The following is a 22,644-nucleotide window of genomic DNA, read 5'->3' as shown; positions in this document are numbered from 1 at the left end:
CCCACAACTCTGGGATCACGCCCTGAGCCGAAGGCAGATGCTTAACCGCTGTGCCACCCAGGCACCCCTATTATAAAAGTTCTAATGTAGAAAAGTTAGAAGCCTAGTATGGTGATTATCTGTACACTCAGCACTTAGACTTAACAATTGTTAAGATTTTGCCAGATTTGCTTTATCTTGCCATATATGCATATTCAAATATTTTGTTAATGAACCATGTGAACATAAGTTGCAGACCTCGCAGCTCTTCACTTCTAATATTAAATCATACATCTCTTAAAGACATTCTCCTTTGTAACCACAACACCATTATCATATTTTAAAAAATTAATAACTTTCTTATCTACAAACAGTCCATATTCATATTTTCCCATTTGCTGCCAAATGTGTATTTGAGATGCCCCTCTTCCTCTGCCCTTTCCCTTCAAACCAAGATCCAAACATGGTTCATACTTTGCAGAAAATACCCAAAGATGGGCTGTTGTTGCTGTTTTTAAATAAAAGCTGTTTTATTTTTATTTTTTTATTTTTTAAATAATTTATTTATTAGTGAAGGAGCGTGGGGGTGGAGGAAGCACAAGCAGGGGGAGGGGCAGGCAGAGAGAGAAGCACGTTCCCTGCTAAGCAAGGAGCCAAATGTGGGACTTGATTCTAGGACTCTGGGATCATGACCTGAGCCGAAGGCAGATGCTTAACTGACTGAGCCACCCAGGCGTCCCCAAGGACAGGTTTAATCACCCTTAGTGCATATACTTGTTGTTCCTTCCAAAAGGCAAGAAGAGCTGTAAGCATTATTTCTTTAGCCCTGAGCCCTATGGAGAGCCCAGCACTAATATGATGTCAGATAGAATGCAAATTTGTGATGATAGTAATATTTTACATTTGAATAAAATTTCTCAAATTTCTGAGTTCTTTTGTATTATCCCATGGATTTTGCCTTCAGGGATCTTTATTTCTAATTTGGAATTAACACTCATATAAATGAGACATAGTATGATTTTAATGTATAATAGAATTGGGTGTCATTGGGGGAAAATCAGAATGAGCCAAAATTTTAGCAAAGACTTAAATCAATAATTTTAAAGTGCTTTTGCTCTTATTTTCTAAGTGTACTTTTACTGTAGAAACTAAATTTACAGGGTAATGAAGAAACTTATTTCTTCAACTTTCAGCCATCATTTCCTAGACACATTTTCATTAAAATTTAGTATTTGGAAAATAGTAGTCCTTCGTAGTCAGAAGCCTTCATTTTACGTAAATAAATGCATCTGAGGTTCCACGCGAGGTAACTTGGCCAAGACTACTCAGCTAGCAAGAAAAGATGAGAACTTCTTATTCTAATCTTAAAAGTTAGCATGAGTTGACAGACTCAATTCATTCAACACATGTTTATATATGTCTAATGAATGTCAGCCACGGGGCAAGTTCGTCTGCTGGCTTCTTGGGATTCAAGAGTGAGGCCAGTAAATGGTATTTTTTCTTCTCACAAAGGCTATGGACTCCTGGAAAATGAAGATAAGCGAACAAATAACTTTAAACTAATAGTTAAAAATTAGGGAGATTGTGGAAACACAGTTGAAGAGCAGCTAACCTGGAGCTGGGGGTCATGGAAGACATTTCCAAAGGAAACGACTTTGAAGCTGAGGTCAGAGGGTGAGTGGGCAGTAGCTAGGTTTGAGAAATGGGGAAGAGAAGATTGGAACTGGGATGAGACCAAGAGAGAAAGTATACAAGTTGTACATTGTACCTAGAACAAACGTCTGGATTCAAGAGAGTATGGCACTGTGCGACAACTGGGGAGTCATCAAAGAGTGGCTGGAAGAGCAGGGTCCCATCACGAAAAACAGTAAAAGCAATGCTAAGTAGTTTGACTTTATCCTGGTGATTTGGGGCTGTGGAGTGGTAAAATCAGATTTGCAATTTAGAAAGATTCTTTTTATGTTGAAAATGAATTAGAGGGGCGCCTGCGTGGCTCATTTGGTTAAGCGTCTGCCTCTTGATTTCAGCTCAGGTCATGATCTTAGGGCAGTGAGATCGAGCTGCATGCTCAGTGTGGAGTCTGCTTGAGATTTCTCCCTCTCCCTCTGCCCTTCCCCTGGTTGTGCAAATGTGCACGCTCTCTCTCAAATAAATCTTTTTAAAAAATTAATTAGGGCTGGATGGAGGGCGGGGGATGAGCTATGTGAGAGAGGGTGATGCTCAGCAAGGATGGAGTGGTGGGAGAGGATGGAGATGGGGGGAAGATGAATGACAGGCTTGGTCCTAACTGAATGAGTTTTGGTCAAAGGAGATGCAGGTGTTAAGCTGATAACCAAGTTTCAAACCTGAGTTAATTGTTGAACGGTTTTGGTGGTGGTGTTTTTACCTGAGTAGGGAATACAGAAGGGGCAGCAGGTTTGGTGTGGAAAAGATAGGTCAGTTTGCTTATGTTGAATTTCAGATGATGTTCATGGAAAGCCCACCCACCTGGAAATGGCATATTGGAAGCTAGAGATGCAGGTCTGTTGGGAATTGTGAGTTGGCTGAGAGATGAAGAGGCAAGCTACCATGGGATCACCTGGTAGGTGGTGGGAGAGAACAGGGCCTAAGATGAAAAGTGGAGAATCATCATCTTTAAATTACAGGCTTGAGAAGAAGCCCCTAATTTGGTTTTCTTAAACATTTTTAGTTCCTCCATTCAGCAGGCACCATGTTTCATGGCTCTGGTTGGTCATTGTAATACTATTTCCTTCTTTCCCAGGATCTCCAGTCACACTCATTTTCTTTGCCAGTTTTCTGTCTTTGTGACAGAGGATCCATACAGGAAATACAGCAACACAAGAGTCTGCTATTCACTGCAGTATTTGAGTAACATTGCTCTAAAATGTCATTATTTTGGAATTATCTTTCATTCTTTAGTTATTAGAACGGATTTGAAGAAGCCTAGTTAAATCTTAAGTGTTTCATTTTGTGTTTCTCTAAGGAATATGAAGTAGAAATCAGAAGTTTATAAATAATAAAAATAAAAGCAGGGCAGCTATTTTGAGAACGTGTGCATGGGGACGGGGGTTGTGGCACATCACCATTATTGCCAAGTAGACTTTGAAGTGGCTTGCTGCGAGCTTTAGTGTTTGGAGGAGCACAGTTTGTATTCTAGTTCAGTGCTTTTGTGGGGAAACCAAAGGCTGAGTTTCTTAACCAAAGGGCTGGGTAATTTGGCTTTCTTCACAGTAATGGAATAGAAGTGGCATTAGTGCTGGCAACTTCTGATTCCTAGTCTAGTGCTCTTTTGGCGCATGGTGATGTTGCCTTAGGGAGCCGCGGCCATTAGTCACCATCTCTACTACTGCTCACACCATGCCTACAACACTGGGTTACTGAAGTTTAAAAAAGAGTAGCAGAGAAAAGGAAAAAAAAAAAAAAAAGCGATGGGTTCCATTGTCCTAGATGTCAAAGACCTGCTGGCAAGTCAGACTGACGGCAGACGCCCTGAGATTTTCAGGGGATGTTCTGTCTGGTGCTTTATTAGTCAGCATCTCTCTCTGTTTAAGCTGCTTTGGGGACAACTGACTCAGTCACAGCGGGAATTCAGCATGTCTATTTCGTTTGTCATTTTTGGTATAATGACACATTTAATTTAATGATTGTTTAATAAGAAAGTTATAGTTAGTAAACAAGTTTATTATTGCTTTATGAAAACTGAAAATACTCCCCCAAGGCTAAATTTTATTTGGTAAGCTACTTAATGAGGAATTGGAAGACTTGGTACAATCATAATCATACCTTACTACTTCTCTGACTTTACTAAGGCCTCAGCATTATATTAAATGCTTTTGTTTTGTGGATGAAGAAGCAGGTAAAAAGGGTGCTGAAATTTACCAAAACTTTGTTGCCCATAGGGACGGACCTGGGTTCGAGATTCCTGAACACTCTAACTTCCTAGGCACTCTCATTCCTAAGATCACTTCTGGCTCAATGTTCTGCTCAGTGCTCCCTCTACTTGTATTCACCTCCTGTGAATATTCTCTTCCTCCCCAGTTCAGCACCTTTTGCCTCAGTTTCCCCCTCTGTAAACCACTCTTCCAAAGCACGTGTATGTGTAGCACTCTTTACTCAAGGTTGCTGGGGGGCGGTGGATGCAGGAGAGGGAAAGACATAGAAGTGGAGACACGTTACAGCAGAGCAAACAACTTTAAAACAACATCAGACAGCTCTGTTCTTTTTTTTTTTTTTTTTGAAGATTTTATTTATTTATTTGACAGCGAGAGAGCATGCACAAGCAGGGGTAGTGGCAGGCAGAGGGAAAGGGAGAAGCAAACTCCCAACTGAGCAAGAAGCCTGACGTGGGGCTCGATCGCAGGACCCTAGGACCATGACCTGAGCCGAAGGCAGATGCTTATCCGACTGAGTCACCCAGGCACCCAGGCAGCTGTGTTCTTAAAATTCCTTGGCCACTCTATCCCTGGAAATTCCACAGTGACCACCTTTGTCTAAAGGCCCCAGCGTACACACACAGCTCCTTGTACATGTACTCTTAGAAGGCAATTTGGGTTTTAAAACTTTATCAAAAATATTACCATCAAAGCAAATGCTTTTGATCATAATTATCAGTAAAACAGAGATGATAATGTCTGTTTGACCTGCTTCACTGAGGTTGTCTCTTGAGGATCTAATAAAAATGAAGGAAATGAAAGTGCTTATATATACACACAAATATATAAAATCCTATGCCAGTAAGATTCTGCATTTATTGTTGATGCTTTGATTGTAATCAAATAAGGGACTGTGCACAGTTGATCAGAATTTACATGGAATTAATACCATGTTTTCCCAGTTAAGTAGCAAAACAACAAAAATTTGACTCTTGTTGGTAAATTTCTGATTTAGATACTATGGGAAGTTTCTATTTGTGTGTTTTGTTCAAATTAATCCTTTATATTGATAGATTTTAGCAAAAATCATGAAACTTTCCTAACCGGAGTACAACGTGTTTGGTTATTCAAGATAAGTTAATAGCTGTTTCTTTGCTTCGAGTTACATAACCGAGATTTGACACACTGAGCAATAAATAAATGCGTTGGCAAGCAAGTGCTTTTTTATTTTTTTCAATTTTGCAAAGTGATTTTCCTTTTTACTTAATTTTAGGAAACAGATATTGATGACAGATACGGAGATTTGGATTCCAGAATAGATTCTGATATTCCAGAAATTCCACCGTCTTCAGATAGAACCCCTGAGATCCTCAAGAAAGCTCTGTCTGGTTTATCTTCAAGGTATGATTGGATGAAGATGACTGGAATGGGTGCTCGAGAGAAGTTGTGAGGTTATGCTGGTTGATGTCATAAATCTCACTTTTTCTAAGTTTTGGAGCTGTGAAAGAGAAGGCTTATACTTTTTCGTCATATGTGAGGCAAGGTACTAAATGCTTGGTGTACATTCTTTCATTTAATCCTTACAGACTTGTGAAGTATGAGAAAACCAAGTCTGAGAGGTTAACTGGGGAAGGTTTCAGAGCTAGGAAGATGCAGACCTGGGACTCTTGCCCTAATTTGTCAGATTTCTCAAGTGAGTGATCCATTTACCACATCAGGTTACCTTTTCTGGTATTGGAACATCTAATAAAGAAAATTCCATATTCTCTGTTCCCTGTTTTTCAAATGCCAGATGGAAATAGGTCATTTTTTTTCTTTTAACTGAGTTTTAAATTATCAGCCCAAACTCTGTAACCGATTACCATTTTATGTTTGCTGTAGCTTTGAATGTTTGGTCACCACCAAATTTGAGCTACTCTTATATTGCCCTCCATTGTATGCTTTACTAATATGAATTATAAAATTTATAAAAGCAAAATAAATATAAGCTTTTATCCTGATTAATGTGTGAAATCTTAAATGTTGGTATAGAACAGTGTTTTTCCAGCTTTTTTGACTGTGACACACAGTAAGAGATACAGTTTATACCACATCCCGAGACACACAAATGTGTATTTTAACTGTTGCAAAAATATTATAAAGCAGTTCTTGCTACTACTGTGTGTGATACCCTCTGATTTCTTTTGTTTGTTATTCTATATTGAACAAAAATGCTGGATGTGACTTACTAAGTTGATTTTACTACCCAAAGGTCGTAACAAAAAACACTGGTTAGTCATATCTAATAAATGTAATATAAGTTTTTCTGTTTTTAATTCCTAGCAGATAACCGTATTTGAATAGATTGGTTCAAACAGAAGTTTTCATATATTTTTAACCAATAGAACAACTTTTTGCTGTTCAAGACTGAAAACATGATTATTATTTTAATAGTTCTTGATCTCAGTTTTTTCGACCTCATTCACAGATGTATGTTTGCTTTAAAATCTTATCAGGTCTATCTCAGATCTGAAATTTTTTTTATTAATGTTTTATAAGAATGATGCTGGATTCCTGCGTGTCATCTATAGTAGATTTTCCTTAATTATGAGGGTTTTTTTTTTCCTGGTATAAAGTAACAGTAGCAAGTAAGAGCAGCTGGTATTTATTGAGCATACGCTATGTGCCAGGCACTACTCCAGGCACTTCACACACATTGGCTATTCTCACAGCAACCCTGTCACACAGGTTCAATTGTATAAACCTGTTTTATACATGAGGAAATTGAGGCACAGAAATGTTATGTGCCACGGGTCATGCAGCTAGTAAGTGATAGAACCACATTGGGACCCTAGGTATTGTGCTCTGTTCATAAAAGAATTGGTTTTTAAAAATGAACAATAATATAACCAGTTTCAGTCTTCTCAAACTTTGCCCTAAAGGCTACATGAATGTTTCAAAATCTATCTTATTTTTAAAATGATCTGTCTTACAAAGATTTAGAAGTTGTAGATGCATGGGATTAAACATACTAATTACATTTTAAAAGTACATGAATTGCAGGGCGAAAAGTCCTATAATCCTTCCCCCAAAATATTGACATTTATAGTATTGTGATATCTACTGTTCGAAGCTTTTTTTCTTATGCATTGTGTATATATGTGTGTGTGTGGGGTGTATAATATAAAAATGGTATTGTACTGTTTCCTACCTATTTACATTTTCATTCTGCAGTTTTAGGAGCAACATCATTAAATATGCTTAAATATTTGTAATGACTGCATGATATGTTCCATTGTATGACTATAGTTCCATTTACTCAACTAAACGGTTATTGCTGGGCATTTAGCTGGTTTCCAAATTTTAACGATTAAAAACAAGTCTGTATTAAGCATTTTTCTTTGTAGCTAGGTTAAGATTATGCTCATTTTTAAGTCTTTAATATAGAATATCAAGCAGAGCATAAGCTGTTGAAATTGGAAGGGGCCTGAAGGTTTTCAGTCACTTGGCAAATTGTCCCAGTCTGTTTTGTGACTTGTGTGTGGGTCTGTGTGAATGAATAGTCATTAACCAGTTAAGTCTGGTTCTGTTAGTGAAGCTCTCCTTAAGCTATCGGTCTAGGTTAGTAGTTCTCATCCAGGGACAATGTCTTGACCCCCCCAGACTACACGAGTGGACATGTGGCTTTGATCATTTGTGGCATTTGAGACATTTTAGGTTGTTAAGAGAGAGAGTGCTATTAGCATGTAGTGGGAAGAGGCCAGGGAGGATGTTAAACATCCTACCGTACACAGAACAGCTCTTCACAACAAAGAATTCTCTGGCTCAGAATGTTATTAGCACTGAGGTTGAGAAGCCCAGGAAACATCCAGGCGTAGCCTTGTACTTGGTGCTCTTATGCTGTATGATGCATTTTTCTTCGCTCAGGAACTTGCACACTTCCTGTTCACTTACTTCAAAGGCCGATAGATGGATTTTCTCAAAACTCTTTGCCAGATGGTCCACAGAATTCTTGCTCATTCTTGACGAGTATCTCTGTATACCGATTCTTGGCTCAGCTGAACTGCCTTGCCAACCCAGGTTCTTGATGACTTATGATGTTTGTGCCACTAGGAAAATAATTTTTTTAAAAATTGTCATTACTTTTGAAATAAAAACCACTTAATGTTTGTCGTAACAGTAAGCATTGTACATCTCATGAACAATTTGAGCAATAAGTGTTTAACTACTTTAGATAATCACTTTTAAGGATACTGCTTAATTATATACTTTTTAGAAATCTCATTTCTAACTTATGTAGTCCTGGAGACATGAGACTTGAATGCAATTCTCCTTTACTGATTCTGAGTTCCTTTTTTCAAAGCAATCATGAGGTGACGACTTGGACTCAAAATTAAGACTTTTATTAATGTAATCATGGTAGTGTGGTAAACGAAATCAAGAATTTTGAATTCAGAGTCAGGCTATCCTCTGGTTTTTAGTAACAATGTTTTTTATCTCTCATATCATGCTCTGTTTTGAATTCAGTGGTTCTCTCTTAAAAGACGACTTTCCGTTGCTGCATCAATGGATATATATGTTATATTTAAGTATATTCTTTTATGTGCTTAACTTTGTATTAGGTATTCTTAGGAGATTTGGGGAATCTATTAAAATAATCAAGGGAGTTAACTCTTTGACCTTGTTGGGGGAGGGGAATTTTTCTGGAAGGGGGAAAAGCCATATAAAAGATAACCAGATAGGATATGTTCCTTGAGGGCTCAGGTTATCAGTTACCAAGGAATTGTGGATGATATGAAGAAAGTAGGTTTTCTGTTTAAGATCTCTGGTTCTCAGCAAGTATCATCCTCTGAAGTTCAAAGCCAGGCATCTAACAAAGGAACATACGGATATTGGCAACATTCGCCTGGGGACTGATTTTTTTTTTTTTAAGATTTTATTTATTTATTTGACAGAGAGAGAGAGACAGCCAGCGAAAGAGGGAACACAAGCAGGGGGTGTGGGAGAGGAAGAAGCAGACTCCCAGCGGAGCAGGGACCCCAATGCGGAGCTCCATCCCAGGTCCCTGGGATCACGCCCTCAGCCGAAGGCAGACGCTTAACTCCTGAGCCACCCAGGAGCCCCAAGGGGACTGATTTCTGACACATACTGTCCTCTTCTGTAGGTTCTGAACAATTCCGAGTCTGAGGATCAGTTATAAAGGAGAGCTAAATATGCTCTGGGTTTCATGCACACAGGACAGGATTATTATCAGGAGACTGGGTTTTGGTGCTTTACCTCTGACTAGCTTGGTGACCTAGCCCAGTTCCCAATCTATTCATTAATCCACAAAGAGTTATGTCTATAAAACTAAATGGAACCTTTCAGCCATAGCATTTTTTGATTCTCTGCTCACTTCAGTTCAGCACTGAAACTTACAGTCTCATGAGAAATTTATGAGTCTACATAGTTTGTTACACAGTAGAGGGAAATAAAGTCTCGTGAGTACAATTTGGCCACCTCATGAAAAACCTGGGAAGCTCCACGAAAGAGTTTCAACTTAATGTTGTTGGCATTTTAGATCTTGAGTGCGGAAATGACATTATAAAAGGGATATTTAAGAAATATCTAGACTGTATAGTAGAGTGGTTGAAAGCAGGGAATGTAGTCAATACTTGATAAATGGATGAAGTCACCTAGTATTTCTTTTTATAGACAGGAGAGTGAAGGCCTGTGCTTCGAACACAACATACATATGTTACTATACTTTAAGGTGAACCCAGATCTCTTGTAACATAATGTCAGTGTTGTCATTTGAATTATTAGAAATCAGAGAAGTCTTAAAGAAAAAACTTTACTGTGAGTTCAGTGTAAAATGAGTGTAGAATAAATAAAACCAGGAGGAAGACAATTTTAGATTCAGAAATATTCATATATAGGTATTATTAGAATCCTTTCGGTTTTACACAGTGGCAGCTGGCATTTTTCATAACATGGCCACAGAAAGAGTGACAATATTTGTAAAGTATGCTCGGGATGAAGTGTGAGTCTCCCGGGTGTGGAGGGAGGGCCACTGGGCAAAACCTCGGCCCTTCTGGTAGCCAGAGGACTGAGGGAGATCAGGCTCAGCCTAGCTGAGCAGACGGCAGAACTCTGCTCTGAGGAACACGCGGAGGCCCAAAGGTGAGGAAGCACTTTTGTCCCTTGTCCCTAAGTGAGGAGAGCCAGCAGCACACTTTGAGCACTAGAAGGAAATGACTGTCAGTCTGGTCTTGCCCTCAGTGACTGACCTTCTCGTGCCTTCTTCATTTCACTGAAATCGCTGTGCTCTGCAGTTTCACTTCTGCATTAACCTTTCTTTACTTTCTCTCATTAGAAGGCTGTGTTCTCTGTCTAAACCACCTTAATAAAATCGTTATTGTTTTTTCCTACCCCCCTAAAGGACAGAGTGTCTTTTCAGAGGGCTTTTGCACCTGCCTTCCTCCTTTCCGAATGACCCTGGTGGGATGTGCACATATCCACATTGACCATCTCACTGCCTAGCCTAGTGATTCATCCTTAATCACGCTTGAACAAAAATTCCTTTCTTTCTTTGGCTAACATGATTTTTACACTTAATTTAGCTCTGAGTAAGTGAAGAGATGCTGTTTGTTTGGTTTTGGTTTTTGTTGTTATTATATAAGGTGAAGTAAGGGATTCTTAAAGTAGAGTTAGGGAAAATCCATGCAAGTCTGGTAATACTGAAACCACACAAAAAAAACTTTAAGAAAGAATACATTAAATACTAACTTTATAAACATTTTCTTTGTAGGTGGAAAAACTGGTGGATCCGTGGAATTCTTACTCTAACTATGATTTCAGTGTTTTTCCTGATCATTTATATGGGATCCTTTATGCTGATGCTTCTTGTAAGTGTTTCACATTTCCCTGAGTATCTCTTGGTTTGTTTTTCAGCACTGATTTGATTGAAGTAATATGAGCCTGTCATAAAAAAGAAGATAGTTCACGGTTTGGTAACAGCAAATTTAGTTCCTTTAAGCATCTTCTAGTTCATGAAATTACCTGGACCAATCTTTTCTGTTTGCAAAATAGCCATTCAGTGTGTTCGCTCAGCAGAGACCAAGTATGCATAATAAATACATTTTGCCAAGCGTTGGATATTGCTAATGAGTTCACACACACACACGACTTTATCGTATAGGACTATTAACTAGATTCTTCACTTCAAGGAACTCAGTCTAATGGCAGAGATATAGAAGTGACCATATGAGTGAATAGTATAGTACGTAAGTGGGTGAGTGGTGTGATAGAACTTGTTGGTTGAGCGCAGTAAAAAAAGTATCTAGTCCAGCCTGAGAGAGAGAGAACAGGGAGGACTTCCAGAAGAGGTGATGCCAACGTTGAGTCCTGAAGAAGAGACTGGACAGGGGAGGGCAGTCCAAGGTGGGGACATCAGAAGCCAGACGTGGAGGTAATGAGAGAATGCGGTTTGTTGGGGGTTTGCAAGCTGTGCCTAGGGATGAGACCAGAGAGGAGCAGAAGCCGTTCTGGGCGTTTGGGATTTTGTTGTGTATGGGAAGTCTAACAAGTCTTGAAGCCAAGCAGATATTTTAAGCTTTTAATTCATTCGTTTAGCACATGCTTCCAGGGTGCCTGCCATGTGCCAGGCATTACCCTAATTCGGGGTATGGGATGGGGGTGCTGAGAAAAGCACACTCGTCTCTTCCCTCAGGGAGTTTATTGTCTACACTTTAAAGAATTGATCAGAAACATAATTGCAAACTGCAGTAAGCATTTGAAAAAAAAAAAGAGTAAGATGCTCTGAGAGCAAGGGGGGAGACAGAAGACTTTCCAGAGGTATTCTGCCCTGCCTGTGGGCTGCAGTTTGAAGCCTCAGCAGGTGAGGTGAGAGGGGGAGCAGGGGGCAGGAGGGTCACAGCAGAAGATTCCCATGTATAAAAGCCTTGATATCCAAAGACTCATGAAACACTTGAAGCCCAAAGTGGTGGGAGTGGGAAGGAGAAATGCCCTTGTTTGACAGATGCATCAAGCACTTAGTGGGTGCCAAGCGTGTTTCTCAGTGCCCAGGGAGAGCCTGCTCTCAGCCGGATGCACGCGTCCCTCTTTTTTGTTGTTTCTTTTTCATCATCTGGTCTCCATTTGCTTAGTCTCTTTCGCACTCACCACCCTGATCTCTGGCTGCTATTGCCCACTTAGATGCTTACCTGTCTGACCTGTCTGCTCCCCTCCATGCTCAGTCCTATTTACCGTGAGAAGCGTGGGCGATAGGACATGGTTTTCCTTCTAGTCTGTAAAAGTTAAATAAGTTCTGAAGTGAAATTAGACACGATTGGGAAAAAAAAAAATCCCATCACCTCCTTTTTTTTTTCCTGCAGCTGATAAAGTTCTCTTTCTTTTTTTTATTATAATAATATTTTTTATTATATTATGTTAGTCACCATACAGTACATCCCTGGTTTTTGATGTAAATCCATGATTCATTAGTTGCGTATAACACCCAGTGCACCATGCAAATACGTGCCCTCCTTACTACCCATCACCAGTCTGTCCCATTCCCCCACCCTCCTCCCCTCTGAAGCCCTCAGTTTGTTTCTCAGAGTCCATAGTCTCTCATGCCCATCACCTCAAAGCACTTAAAGCTGCTCTTATTAGTGCCATAAAGCCCTTTCACTTTCTTTTTGTCCCCTCATTAATTTTGTACTTCCTTGGGGATATTAGGGTAACAGCAGTGAATAAGAAATCATGTTCTCTGTTCTGTTAGTTTGTTGACATGATAAAGAACTTTTTCTTACGAAGGAACAATGGAGAGTGGATAGGACCACTTTAATGTGAGGCTGAAAGATGCTGAGCCTATAAGCCAGATAGACCGGTGTGAGCAGTGTCCAGGTGTGAGCCCAGGGAAGAGCCACTCGTAATCTTCTCAGTGTGAACCTGTGGAGGCTGATGAGTGCCAGCGACCACCACCTGCCTCAGAATTTGGGCCTTTCAGGAGTGAGTGTGTGCAGAGCACTTTTCAGTGCCGTGTGCTGAGTGGCAGGCCAGGGGGCGAAGGGATTGGGTGAGAGCAGACAGCTCTGTAAGGCTTTGTGGAGGAGGGGACCTTTCAGCGGACCTGAGGGTATATCAAGGTCTAGTGCGCATGGTGAGCAAAGGTCTGAACGGCTGGATGTGTCAGGAAAGGGCGAGCGGTGCCCTTTTCCTGGAGCACAGGGCCTTTGAACTTGGAAAAAAAATTGGGGATCAGATTCTGGAGGGCCTTGCAATACTGTATGAAGCAGTTTGGGATTTGTGAAGTACTGGGAAGCCGATGAAAATATTGGGGACCGTTTACATTCGTATTCCCATAGAACAGGGGCATCCTCAGTACACGGACTCAGGCCGGTTTGGGGGGCTTCCTGTGAGTAAGTTACATTGTTTTCCAAACTAAACTGTTCGGTGTGGTAACTCGGGCCAGAATTTGTGGATAAAGGCTAGTTTTTAACCACCCATTTATGAGAAAATTCAAAACACCTTTAAAGACATCCTTGTATATTTGGATTCCGATTTTCAAAAAGAGACTCATAAGCGCACACCTAACGTGCTTGGGCTTTCTTGTTCATTTTTTCTACTACGAAAGGAAAATACATTTTATTACAGGTTCTTCCTTTCCTCGGTGAGCTTGATCAGCGAAGAATGTTAACGATGTAGTGAAGGTGGCTTTGACCTTACTGCTCTCATTCAGGTTTATTTTATGCACGCACATGCACGCACACACGTGCACGTGTGTACATACTCACGTCATATTTGTGATACTCATGTGAAGGAGATGTGGAGGACATGCACGCACACACGTGCACACTGTTGGTACTCAATGGATGTGTTTTAAAGTCCTATTTATATTCATATCCCTAACTAGGTCATTTGTTTTGAGAATTAGGCATCGTGTCTAGCTTGCATTTGCTCTACAATATCAGCACTCATAAATGACTAATTCAAGAGAGTCTTATTAAAAACTTATTTCTAGAGGGGCGCCTGGGTGGCACAGCGGTTAAGCGTCTGCCTTCGGCTCAGGGCGTGATCCTGGCGTTATGGGATCGAGCCCCACATCAGGCTCCTCTGCTATGAGCCTGCTTCTTCCTCTCCCACTCTCCCTGCTTGTGTTCCCTCTCTCGCTGGCTGTCTCTATCTCTGTCAAATAAATAAATAAATAAAAATCTTTAAAAAAAAAAACTTATTTCTAGGGAATGATAGCTACTACTTTAAGATGGAGCTCATAGTATGAGTAATGAATAATAAGACGTTCCTTAAAATAAAAGGAACTTTTTTCCCTCAGCCTTCCACTTGTAATACTTTTTAGTTGTTGCATTCATAGCTTACAATCATACTTTCTAAGTGATGGAGACACTACAGCATATTTTAATTTAAAGGCAGAGAGTATAAGAGGTTCCCCCCTCATTTTCTTGGAAACTTCTATAGGTTTTAATTCACATTATATAATTTAGTTTTAAATAGTTTTTTTTCTTTTTCTCACATGCATGAGTCATACAGGTGTGTTAAAATTACTTTGGGAAAACTATCCCTATCATCAACTACCAAAACCCAATTAATACTGCTACTTAGTGTATTTTCTTTTATCCCTTTTTTATGCTTTAAAAATCATAGTTGTGATCATAATGTGATTAGACTCTTGTAGGCTGCTTTTTAAACTAAATATTATATCGAGTGTTTTGTGTTGTTCCACCGTCTTTACAACCATCAACGTCATTTAAAAAAAAAATTGTTTTAGGGACGCCTGGGTGGTTTAGTCAGTTAAGTGTCTGCCTTCAGTTCAGGTCATGATCTCCGGGTCCTGGGATCCAGCCATGGGTCAGGCTCCCTGCTCAGCAGAGTCTGCTTCTCCCACTCCCTCTGCCCCTCCCCCCGCTTGTGCCCTCTCTCTCAAATAAAAAATAAAATCTTTTAAAAGACAGAGCACGCATGTGTGCCAGGGAGCAGGGGGAGGAGTAGTGGGGGAGGGAGAGAGATTCTGAAGCACACTCCTCACTCAGCTTGGAGCCAGATGTGGGGCTCCATCCCACGACCATGAAATCATAATATGAACCAAAACCAAGAGTCGGACTCTTAACGCACTGAGCCACCCAGGCACCGCCTCCTGCCCGTCAACTTTAATACATTCATGGACTTAGTGGAATGGAATGCATCATAATTATGAACTACTGTGTTATTTTCAGACATTCAGGTTATGTTTTGGTTTTTCTTTATGGTAAGTAACACTATCCTGAACATATTAGAATGTAAACCTTTTTCATATGCAGAATTATTTTCTTTGAATAGATTCCCAAAGTGAAAATAGGCACTTTTATTTGGATAACCCATAGAGACCATAGTTCAAACTCAGCATATCCAAATCTGAACTTCTGTTCCATCCCCAGTCATTCTGCATAAATCTGTCTACTTTCCCAGAAGCCTTCCCTGGTCTTATTCCATGTTCCCTATTCTCCCTTAGATCCCCAGTTTCCTCAGCCACCAATTCCAGCCAGTTCTATCTCCTCAATGTCTTACTCCTTATATCATGGCCCTCTGCCACTGGCCCAGTTAAAGGTTCATCTATACTCGACCGGTGGTGGTATCTTGCTGCCTTCCTGTCTTTACCCTTGCTGCCTCTCCAGTCCATTCTTTCCACCTCTCTTATCCCCAACACCTACACCCGATCATGGCCTTTAGTGATCAGCACGAACTTCTTTGTGTAGTGCTTCATACTGTTTGCTATGACTCTGTGACCAGGCTTGTCTCTCTCTGCTTCTCACCCCATTCTTCATGTCTCAGCAACTCTGAACTTCTTGTAGTTCCCTAACATGCCTCATCCTCTCCTTTATTTGTGATTCTGTATATCCCTGTCCTCTGTCCCAACCGCAGCCTAGCCCCAGCGCCTGCCACAGGTGTTCTGTCTGGCCATGCTTACATCCACGTGCCTATTTCCACACAGTGTTGTAGCCACCTGTGCCCCCTTGACAGACTACCCCTCTCTGAAGACAGAGGTCCTGTGTTATTTCTCTGAATCCTCAGTAACTAGCAGAGTAGGTATTTACATATTGGTGGTTGTTTTTAAGGCTTTTAACACATTTATTGGGCCAACAGAGTCCTACCGATGTGCTTTGCTACCAGTATTGATGGCCTGGAATATCAGTGTCTGTGTGATCACCCAGCCTGGAAGATATACATATATTTTAAGGATTTTAGCTCTGTTCTTTTGAATCCCCCATTTTCTCTTTTTTTCCAGTAGCTCTGTATTGATTCTACTTGCAAACTGTAATTGACAATCATGTACATATATATGTATGTGCTATTAAAAGTAGTTCCCCCCCCCAGTAAAATACCATGTATAGTGCTAATGGTTGTTCTTGAGCAAATGTGTTCATTTAGCAAATAGAAATTGCATCAGTGCCTCTGATATTTTAAAAGCCCTTGGTTCTATAAATAGCATGGCTTTGCCATTTATTTTAACATCTAGCATTGTCCCCATTCTGTGATTATTTTAAAAAATGACTTTCAACATTATATTCAAAGCTGATTTGAAAGACACTATTTGAATTTCTTCTTGTCTTTATGTTATAAAGCAGTAATGACTTTTTCTTTAAAAAAAAACTATTTATAGTAGTTTGGCCTAATATTTTCTTATCGTGCGGCTGGGGGGTCACAATTACTTTATGTGGTTGGACATGTAATAGGTATAATGGTGAAACACAACTTAAGAGCATCCTGAACAGTAGCTGTGGGAAAGCTAAACTGTGGAGAGCTTAAAAAGAAATACCAAAGTATATTCTTGGGCAGAGTTTGGTAAGCTTTTTAAGTAAAGAAGCAGGTAAAAATATTTTAGGCTTTAAGGAAGCATGTATCTCTCTGTCACATCATGTTTGAGTTTTGTATTAAAAATATAAAATCCATTCTTAGCTCCAGAGCTGTACAAAACCAAGCCCTTGGGTATACTCTCTAGAGGCTGAAATAGTCCGTCTGCTGTATTCACAAAGATTTTAACCTTTCGGTTCATGACAATAAGTGTTCAACTTGTCACTTGCTCTTTGAGTGTTGGAATTGTCTTAAGCCAAGCATTGGATATGATGCTACACCCTCAGGGATTACCTAAACTCAGGTTGGTGGATACAGCAGTTGGAAGGACTACTAAGTATAAGTAGACCATCAAAAAAGAATTCATAAATATTAACTCATTTATTTTGAATGTACACAGGACACTGTGCAGACGAAACTGCATAGAATCAATTGGTTGGCCGAAGTGGCTGCTGATGTGGAAGGCTGTTTTCTGATTTGCTGGTGTAGCCCCACTTGGATTGATGAGAGCTGTGTGCAGCTGGCTGTGTGAGAGTTGGCACAGCTGGAAGAATGAAGAGACCATGCCCAAACCCTGCTGGGTGGCAGGGGAAAGATGTTTTAATCATTTGTTCTGACAGTATCTCTATCCTTGGAAAGCATACCAGGATGTATGGTTAAAAATAAATATATATAAGCAAACTTGCACATATGATCGTTTTCCTACGGTAACTCAAAAAATGAAATGGACAAAAAGGTCATCCATCTTAAGAAGGATGAACTCAGGAAATGAAGCAGTAGTGAGGGATGAAGCCTAGCCTGTGACCAACCAGACTGTATCCCTCAAACTTTAAGCTACATTGCCCCCTCCTACCCCAGGAAGGGGCTCTCACTTTTTGGATAAAACATTGATTTGCTTACCCCTTTGAAATATCACTTGATATTTGAGTATCATTCAAATAGCATTGACTATTCAGTTTTTGCAACTGACATTCAGAATAATTAAAAATGGGTAGGCTAAAGATTTTTAAAATATTTATGATAACAAATTGCATATTAAATGATGAAGCACAAATGTAAACACTAAGAGATGTATGTTAATGTGTTCTCTTGGTTTCAGGTTCTAGGCATCCAAGTGAAATGCTTCCATGAAATTATCACTATAGGTTACAGAGTCTATCGTTCTTATGACCTGCCGTGGTTTAGAACATTGAGCTGGTAAGTAATTTAAAACTGTTTCAGATAAGAAGCTAGGGCTCTTTTCTGAAGTTTGTCAAGGAAGAACCCTGATCAGTCAGTATCACACAGGTGACCGTGTAGATTGATTTTTGGAGGAAGATAAATAAAATGAATGCAATTGAATTTTGAAAAGACAGTCACGTTTAAGTCTCCCATCCCAACACAAATATTTTCATAGCTCATCTTTCAGTCTTTGCAGAGATACTTTATATCTGTATACTCATATATACACTATTGTCCTCTTTAAAAAAACATTATATTGGGTGCATTTTTATATCCTTTATAATTACAGTTTTAACAAAGTTTCATTTTGTAAAATGTTAGAAATAGGTGTGATCTTTTGCTTTATTTTGCCTCGGTTGACATGAGACCACATACAAAATTAGATTATCTCTACAAAGAGTGAAAGATGAGATATGAAAATGGTTGTGGGTATTCTGTTCTGTTTCTTGAGTGATCAGCAGTTTGTTGAAGGGGAGGAAAGCCCAGGGTGAGTATCTGTCTCCCTCCTACCCTCCCTGGCCTGTCCCTGTAGGCCCTGGGGGCTGGGCAGGGGAGTGAGAGGAGAGGTGAGACTCCTACCTTTGTTGTTCTGGTTTGATCTCCTGTTCAGGCCCTGGGCCCCATGACAGGCTACACTGAGGGTAGTCAGAGGGAAGAATAAGACTCTCTGAGGGGGCCGTGTAAGGCAGCCTCGTAAATAGCACTGGTAATAACCAGCCCATGAAATATCGTGTGGGTACAAATGCATGTAAAAATTAGTTAAAAAAAAAAAAGTTATGTGATTTTATTATTTCAAGTTTTATGTATCTTTTTACAACTTTTCAGGTATAATTCTTAGTTATCAAGACCTTGACCGGGAAACATGATAATATGATTGTTCATAATTGACCTAACTGGCCATGCCTTTGAATATAGTTATTTGATTAGTATCAGCCAGAGGAGCCAGTGTCTTAAGAAAACAAATGTATCACCTTTGGGGTTTAGAGTGGTCAAAAAATTGTTTCTTGGTTTTGGTAATAGCTAATTTTTCCTTATAGCTGGTTTTTCCATGAAGGGCAAAATTATGGGGAATGTTAGATAGAGTAAGCAGTTGGAGAATAATTAAATGCTAACCCATGCAGGATTGATTGATTGTAAGTGTAGGGGGGAAAAGGCAGGTTGGGATGGGCTCCAGTGATTGTAGAAGTCTTTGTGGAGAAGGTGAGAAACAAATCAGCACTTGAACTAAAGACAAGTTTTGGATAGAGAGGAGTGTCCTGCCTTGGCGAAGCTGCACCGGTCAGGTTCTGGACAGGGGACCGCGGAGGCACGTGCCGCAGATGGAGAGATGTTCCTGGCTCTCCTGAGCACGATAGTGGGCAAAAAGTTGGGCTGGTGGGCAAGAGGGGGCCTTGATAGTCTTACAGAGGAGTCAAAGACAGATTCCACCGTAGGAGAATAGAAAAGGATAATGCAGCTGATAGAAATGAGAATACTTTTTTTTTTTTAAAGATTTTATTTATTTATTTGACAGAGATAGAGACAGCCAGCGAGAGAGGGAACACAAGCAGGGGGAGTGGGAGAGGAAGAAGCAGGCTCATAGCAGAGGAGCCTGATGTGGGGCTCGATCCCATAACGGCGGGATCACGCCCTGAGCCGAAGGCAGACACTTAACCGCTGTGCCACCCAGGCGCCCCATCCAACTGTATATTGTTTGCTTTATTGTAAATACTGGTAAACAGTGGTCAATAAAGTCTTATATTCCTTTAAAAAAAAAAAAGAAATGAGAATACTTTACTTTGAAAACAGTGGGGTCTGATTCCATCCATGACAACTCTAAGGGAAATCGCTCCTTTCCTCTGCTGCTCTCCTGGCCACCTGGGACTCTGCCCTTCAAAGGATGAGCACAGAGGAACTCTGAAGCAGTGTTTCTCAGCCTTTTTTCCTGGCTCACACAAGCTGCCATCAACGAAATGTCATGGGTTCAGCCTTTCCCTTGGCGGAAAGGGCATACCAGAGCTGAGTGGAGGGGCAGGTGATTTATGCAGTTTTACGAAGTTTCTCTCAGAGATTTTTACCTGCTGCTTGCTCCCACCCCCCACCATTACCTCTTAAGCATTACTGTACCACTGGAGTCCATCTGGAACATGGAGGAGAGGGAGAAAGACACCAATATGCACAGGGCAGTGAGGGGAGAGGTCAGAGGTTGAATTACCTCTTCCTGCTTTCTCTGTTGATCTTCCTTAGGGCAGGTGGGAATTTGGCAAGGATCTCCACTATTAACAAGCTTTAGAGCTGTGAGTAGTTGGGAGTGAATTTTCATTATAAACAGTGCTGAATGTGTGTGTGTGCGCGTAGTATTTTTATGTTGTTTCCCAATTATCTGTCTCTGGCATTAGACTTTGACCTAAGTAAAAAAAAAAAGAAAGAAAGAAAGAAAAAAGAAAAATATTTTGACCTAAGTACAGGCATGAGCTATATTCAGTAAGTTTTTGTTGACTGATACATTTGAAATTAAGTTCAAAAGCAGAAGATGTGTTTTGATGGAATATCCTGAACGTGTCTGTTCAATTTGGTTTTTGATCTTTATGTCATCATCAAAATGTAAAGAATAGTTTTGTTGAGTTTGAGAGGGAAAAAAGGCTTCAAGTTTAAAAAAGCTAATTGTTTTTAAATCATAGGTACTTTCTACTGTGTGTAAACTACTTCTTCTACGGAGAGACTGTAGCTGATTATTTTGCTACATTTGTTCAAAGAGAAGAGCAACTTCAGTTCCTCATTCGCTACCATAGATTTATATCATTTGCCCTCTATCTGGCAGGTAAGGAAAATAGTCAGTATTGATACATAGCTAGTATATTTTACATGTTTATTTTTACTTATGTGATTTATATTCATAACATCCTTCATCTGTTACAGTTTAACCCAGCTTCTTTTTTTATTTGTCCCATATATAAAGGTGTTTCTTTCATTGTGGTTTTAAACTGCAGTTACTCCCTAATGTGACTAATAAAAGTACATACTTGTTTAATAGTCCACAGATTTCAAATTTTCTTTGGAAATTGTAGTAAAGAAACTTTTAAATATATGGATTGATTGTTAACCAAGTATAATTTACAAAGAAATTTTTGCATATATATTGTTTTATTTGTACCTAGAAAATAAGTGTTCATATAGCATCAATCAGGATATTTGGTTTTACTGACATGGTTTATTATATATTTTTGTATACATTTATATATATATATATATAAACTTATATAAATATATATAAATATTTGTTTATAGTATACTTTATCATCTGTTTTTATGATTTTATTTTTAAATATTGTATTTATTTTAGAGAGGGAGAGAGAAAGGGAGCGAGTGGGGCGGGGGACAGAGGGAGAGGGAGGGAGAGAATCTCAAGCAGACTCCCCACTGAGTGTGGAGCCTAACTCAAGGCTTGATCTCAGGACCCTGAGATCATAACCTGTCTGAGCCACCCAGGTGCCCCCATTATTTTTCATTTTAAAGGAGGATATGAACTTTGAGTTTTTACTTTAGCTCTTAATAGTTACTGTTTTAGCTCTTAAGAGTTTTTCAATAAATAAATTCTTCTCGGTACAATTTTGGAAACTGAGCACGATATGGGTGACTCTTTTCCAGTTCTCATTAAACTAGAAATACGCAGAGTGTATGGGAAGTACATCAGGTCCTCTAGAAGTATGTCATTTTATTCAGTTGTTGTGTTCTTCATGGTGCTTCTGCTTTAATAAAGCCTTCTTCAGATCCTGGTCTCGATTTTGTTTCTGAGTCTAGGAAGTCAGAAAGTGAAATACAGTCTGAAATGATAATAGTAATTTTCAGAGAATTGTTTTTGGGGTAGGAGGAACCTGTATTTTCTAAAGAGTTTTCCTCTTTTTACATTCAAGATTTTTTGTGTGTTTATTCCAGTTTTCTGAGTTTGTTACAATATTTTAAAAAATTATTACTAGTGCATCTAAAGAAAGTACATTCTTGGGAAAAGACTGAAAGGTATTTCTGTTCTTTCAAGGTCACAAGAAATTACTCATTTTAGGTAGTCATTCAGTTTTAAATTTGAATCATTTTAGAAGAATCATGATAGATTAATGATGACTGATAATAGCTGAAATTTGGAGAGAAAAACACTTAACACTAATTCTGTTTTTATCAAAGCACATTTGTGACATTTTTTTTCTTAGTAGAAACTTCGAGTGGTTTACCACACTTACCAAACTAACAGGTTTGATTTGCATTGTTAAATGTAAGGTAGATTTGGGGATGGATTGTTTACTGTCACAAGAGAGAAGAATACAGTGCCTTCCCATTTATGTATAGACTGGCAAGACTTTATTGGCATTTTGAATTTTAAAAACAATTATTAGCAAGAAAAGTGCCTATAGTGGCTCCTGCTACTGAACCCAACAATTTTACATTGTTACATACGACCATTCTTGTAACTGCTGAATAACAGCGTTATGATTTATGAAAATATAAATCATTGTAGCATTAACATACGTCCACTTAAAAAATCAGTTTTAAAACAAAATGTAAACAACCACCTGTACCTCACCACTTACAGATTTTTTCCCATTTTTTAAAGTAATATGCTCATTTCTTAATTTATATTAGGCATTACCTGTTGACTTCCTATTATAACCTTCTTTCTTCTCCACAGTTTGTTATTGTCGTTGTTGACATTGTTAAACAGATACCTAAAACATCACTTCCTGGAGAACCAAATAGTATCTGTGATTGCATTTCTGTTCTTACACAACTTTTTGCT

General features: G+C 39.4%; 1 protein-coding gene across 1 annotated transcript in view; it reads left to right on the top strand.

Annotated features, from left to right (window-relative positions):
* The window catches only part of CDS1 (CDP-diacylglycerol synthase 1), a 60,689-nt gene that overhangs the window by 9,807 nt on the left and 28,238 nt on the right, over positions 1-22,644 (top strand). The window contains exons 2-5 of the mRNA XM_011232510.3: positions 5,125-5,252; positions 10,621-10,717; positions 17,755-17,852; positions 20,537-20,676. Coding sequence (XP_011230812.2) covers positions 5,125-5,252; positions 10,621-10,717; positions 17,755-17,852; positions 20,537-20,676 — 463 coding nt within the window. The remainder of the gene's footprint in view (positions 1-5,124; positions 5,253-10,620; positions 10,718-17,754; positions 17,853-20,536; positions 20,677-22,644) is intronic.

The sequence above is a fragment of the Ailuropoda melanoleuca genome, chromosome 11, assembly GCF_002007445.2.
Source record: "Ailuropoda melanoleuca isolate Jingjing chromosome 11, ASM200744v2, whole genome shotgun sequence".
In the NCBI taxonomy this organism is placed as follows: Eukaryota; Metazoa; Chordata; class Mammalia; order Carnivora; family Ursidae; genus Ailuropoda; species Ailuropoda melanoleuca.
This window is presented reverse-complemented; position numbering and strand designations above follow the sequence as displayed.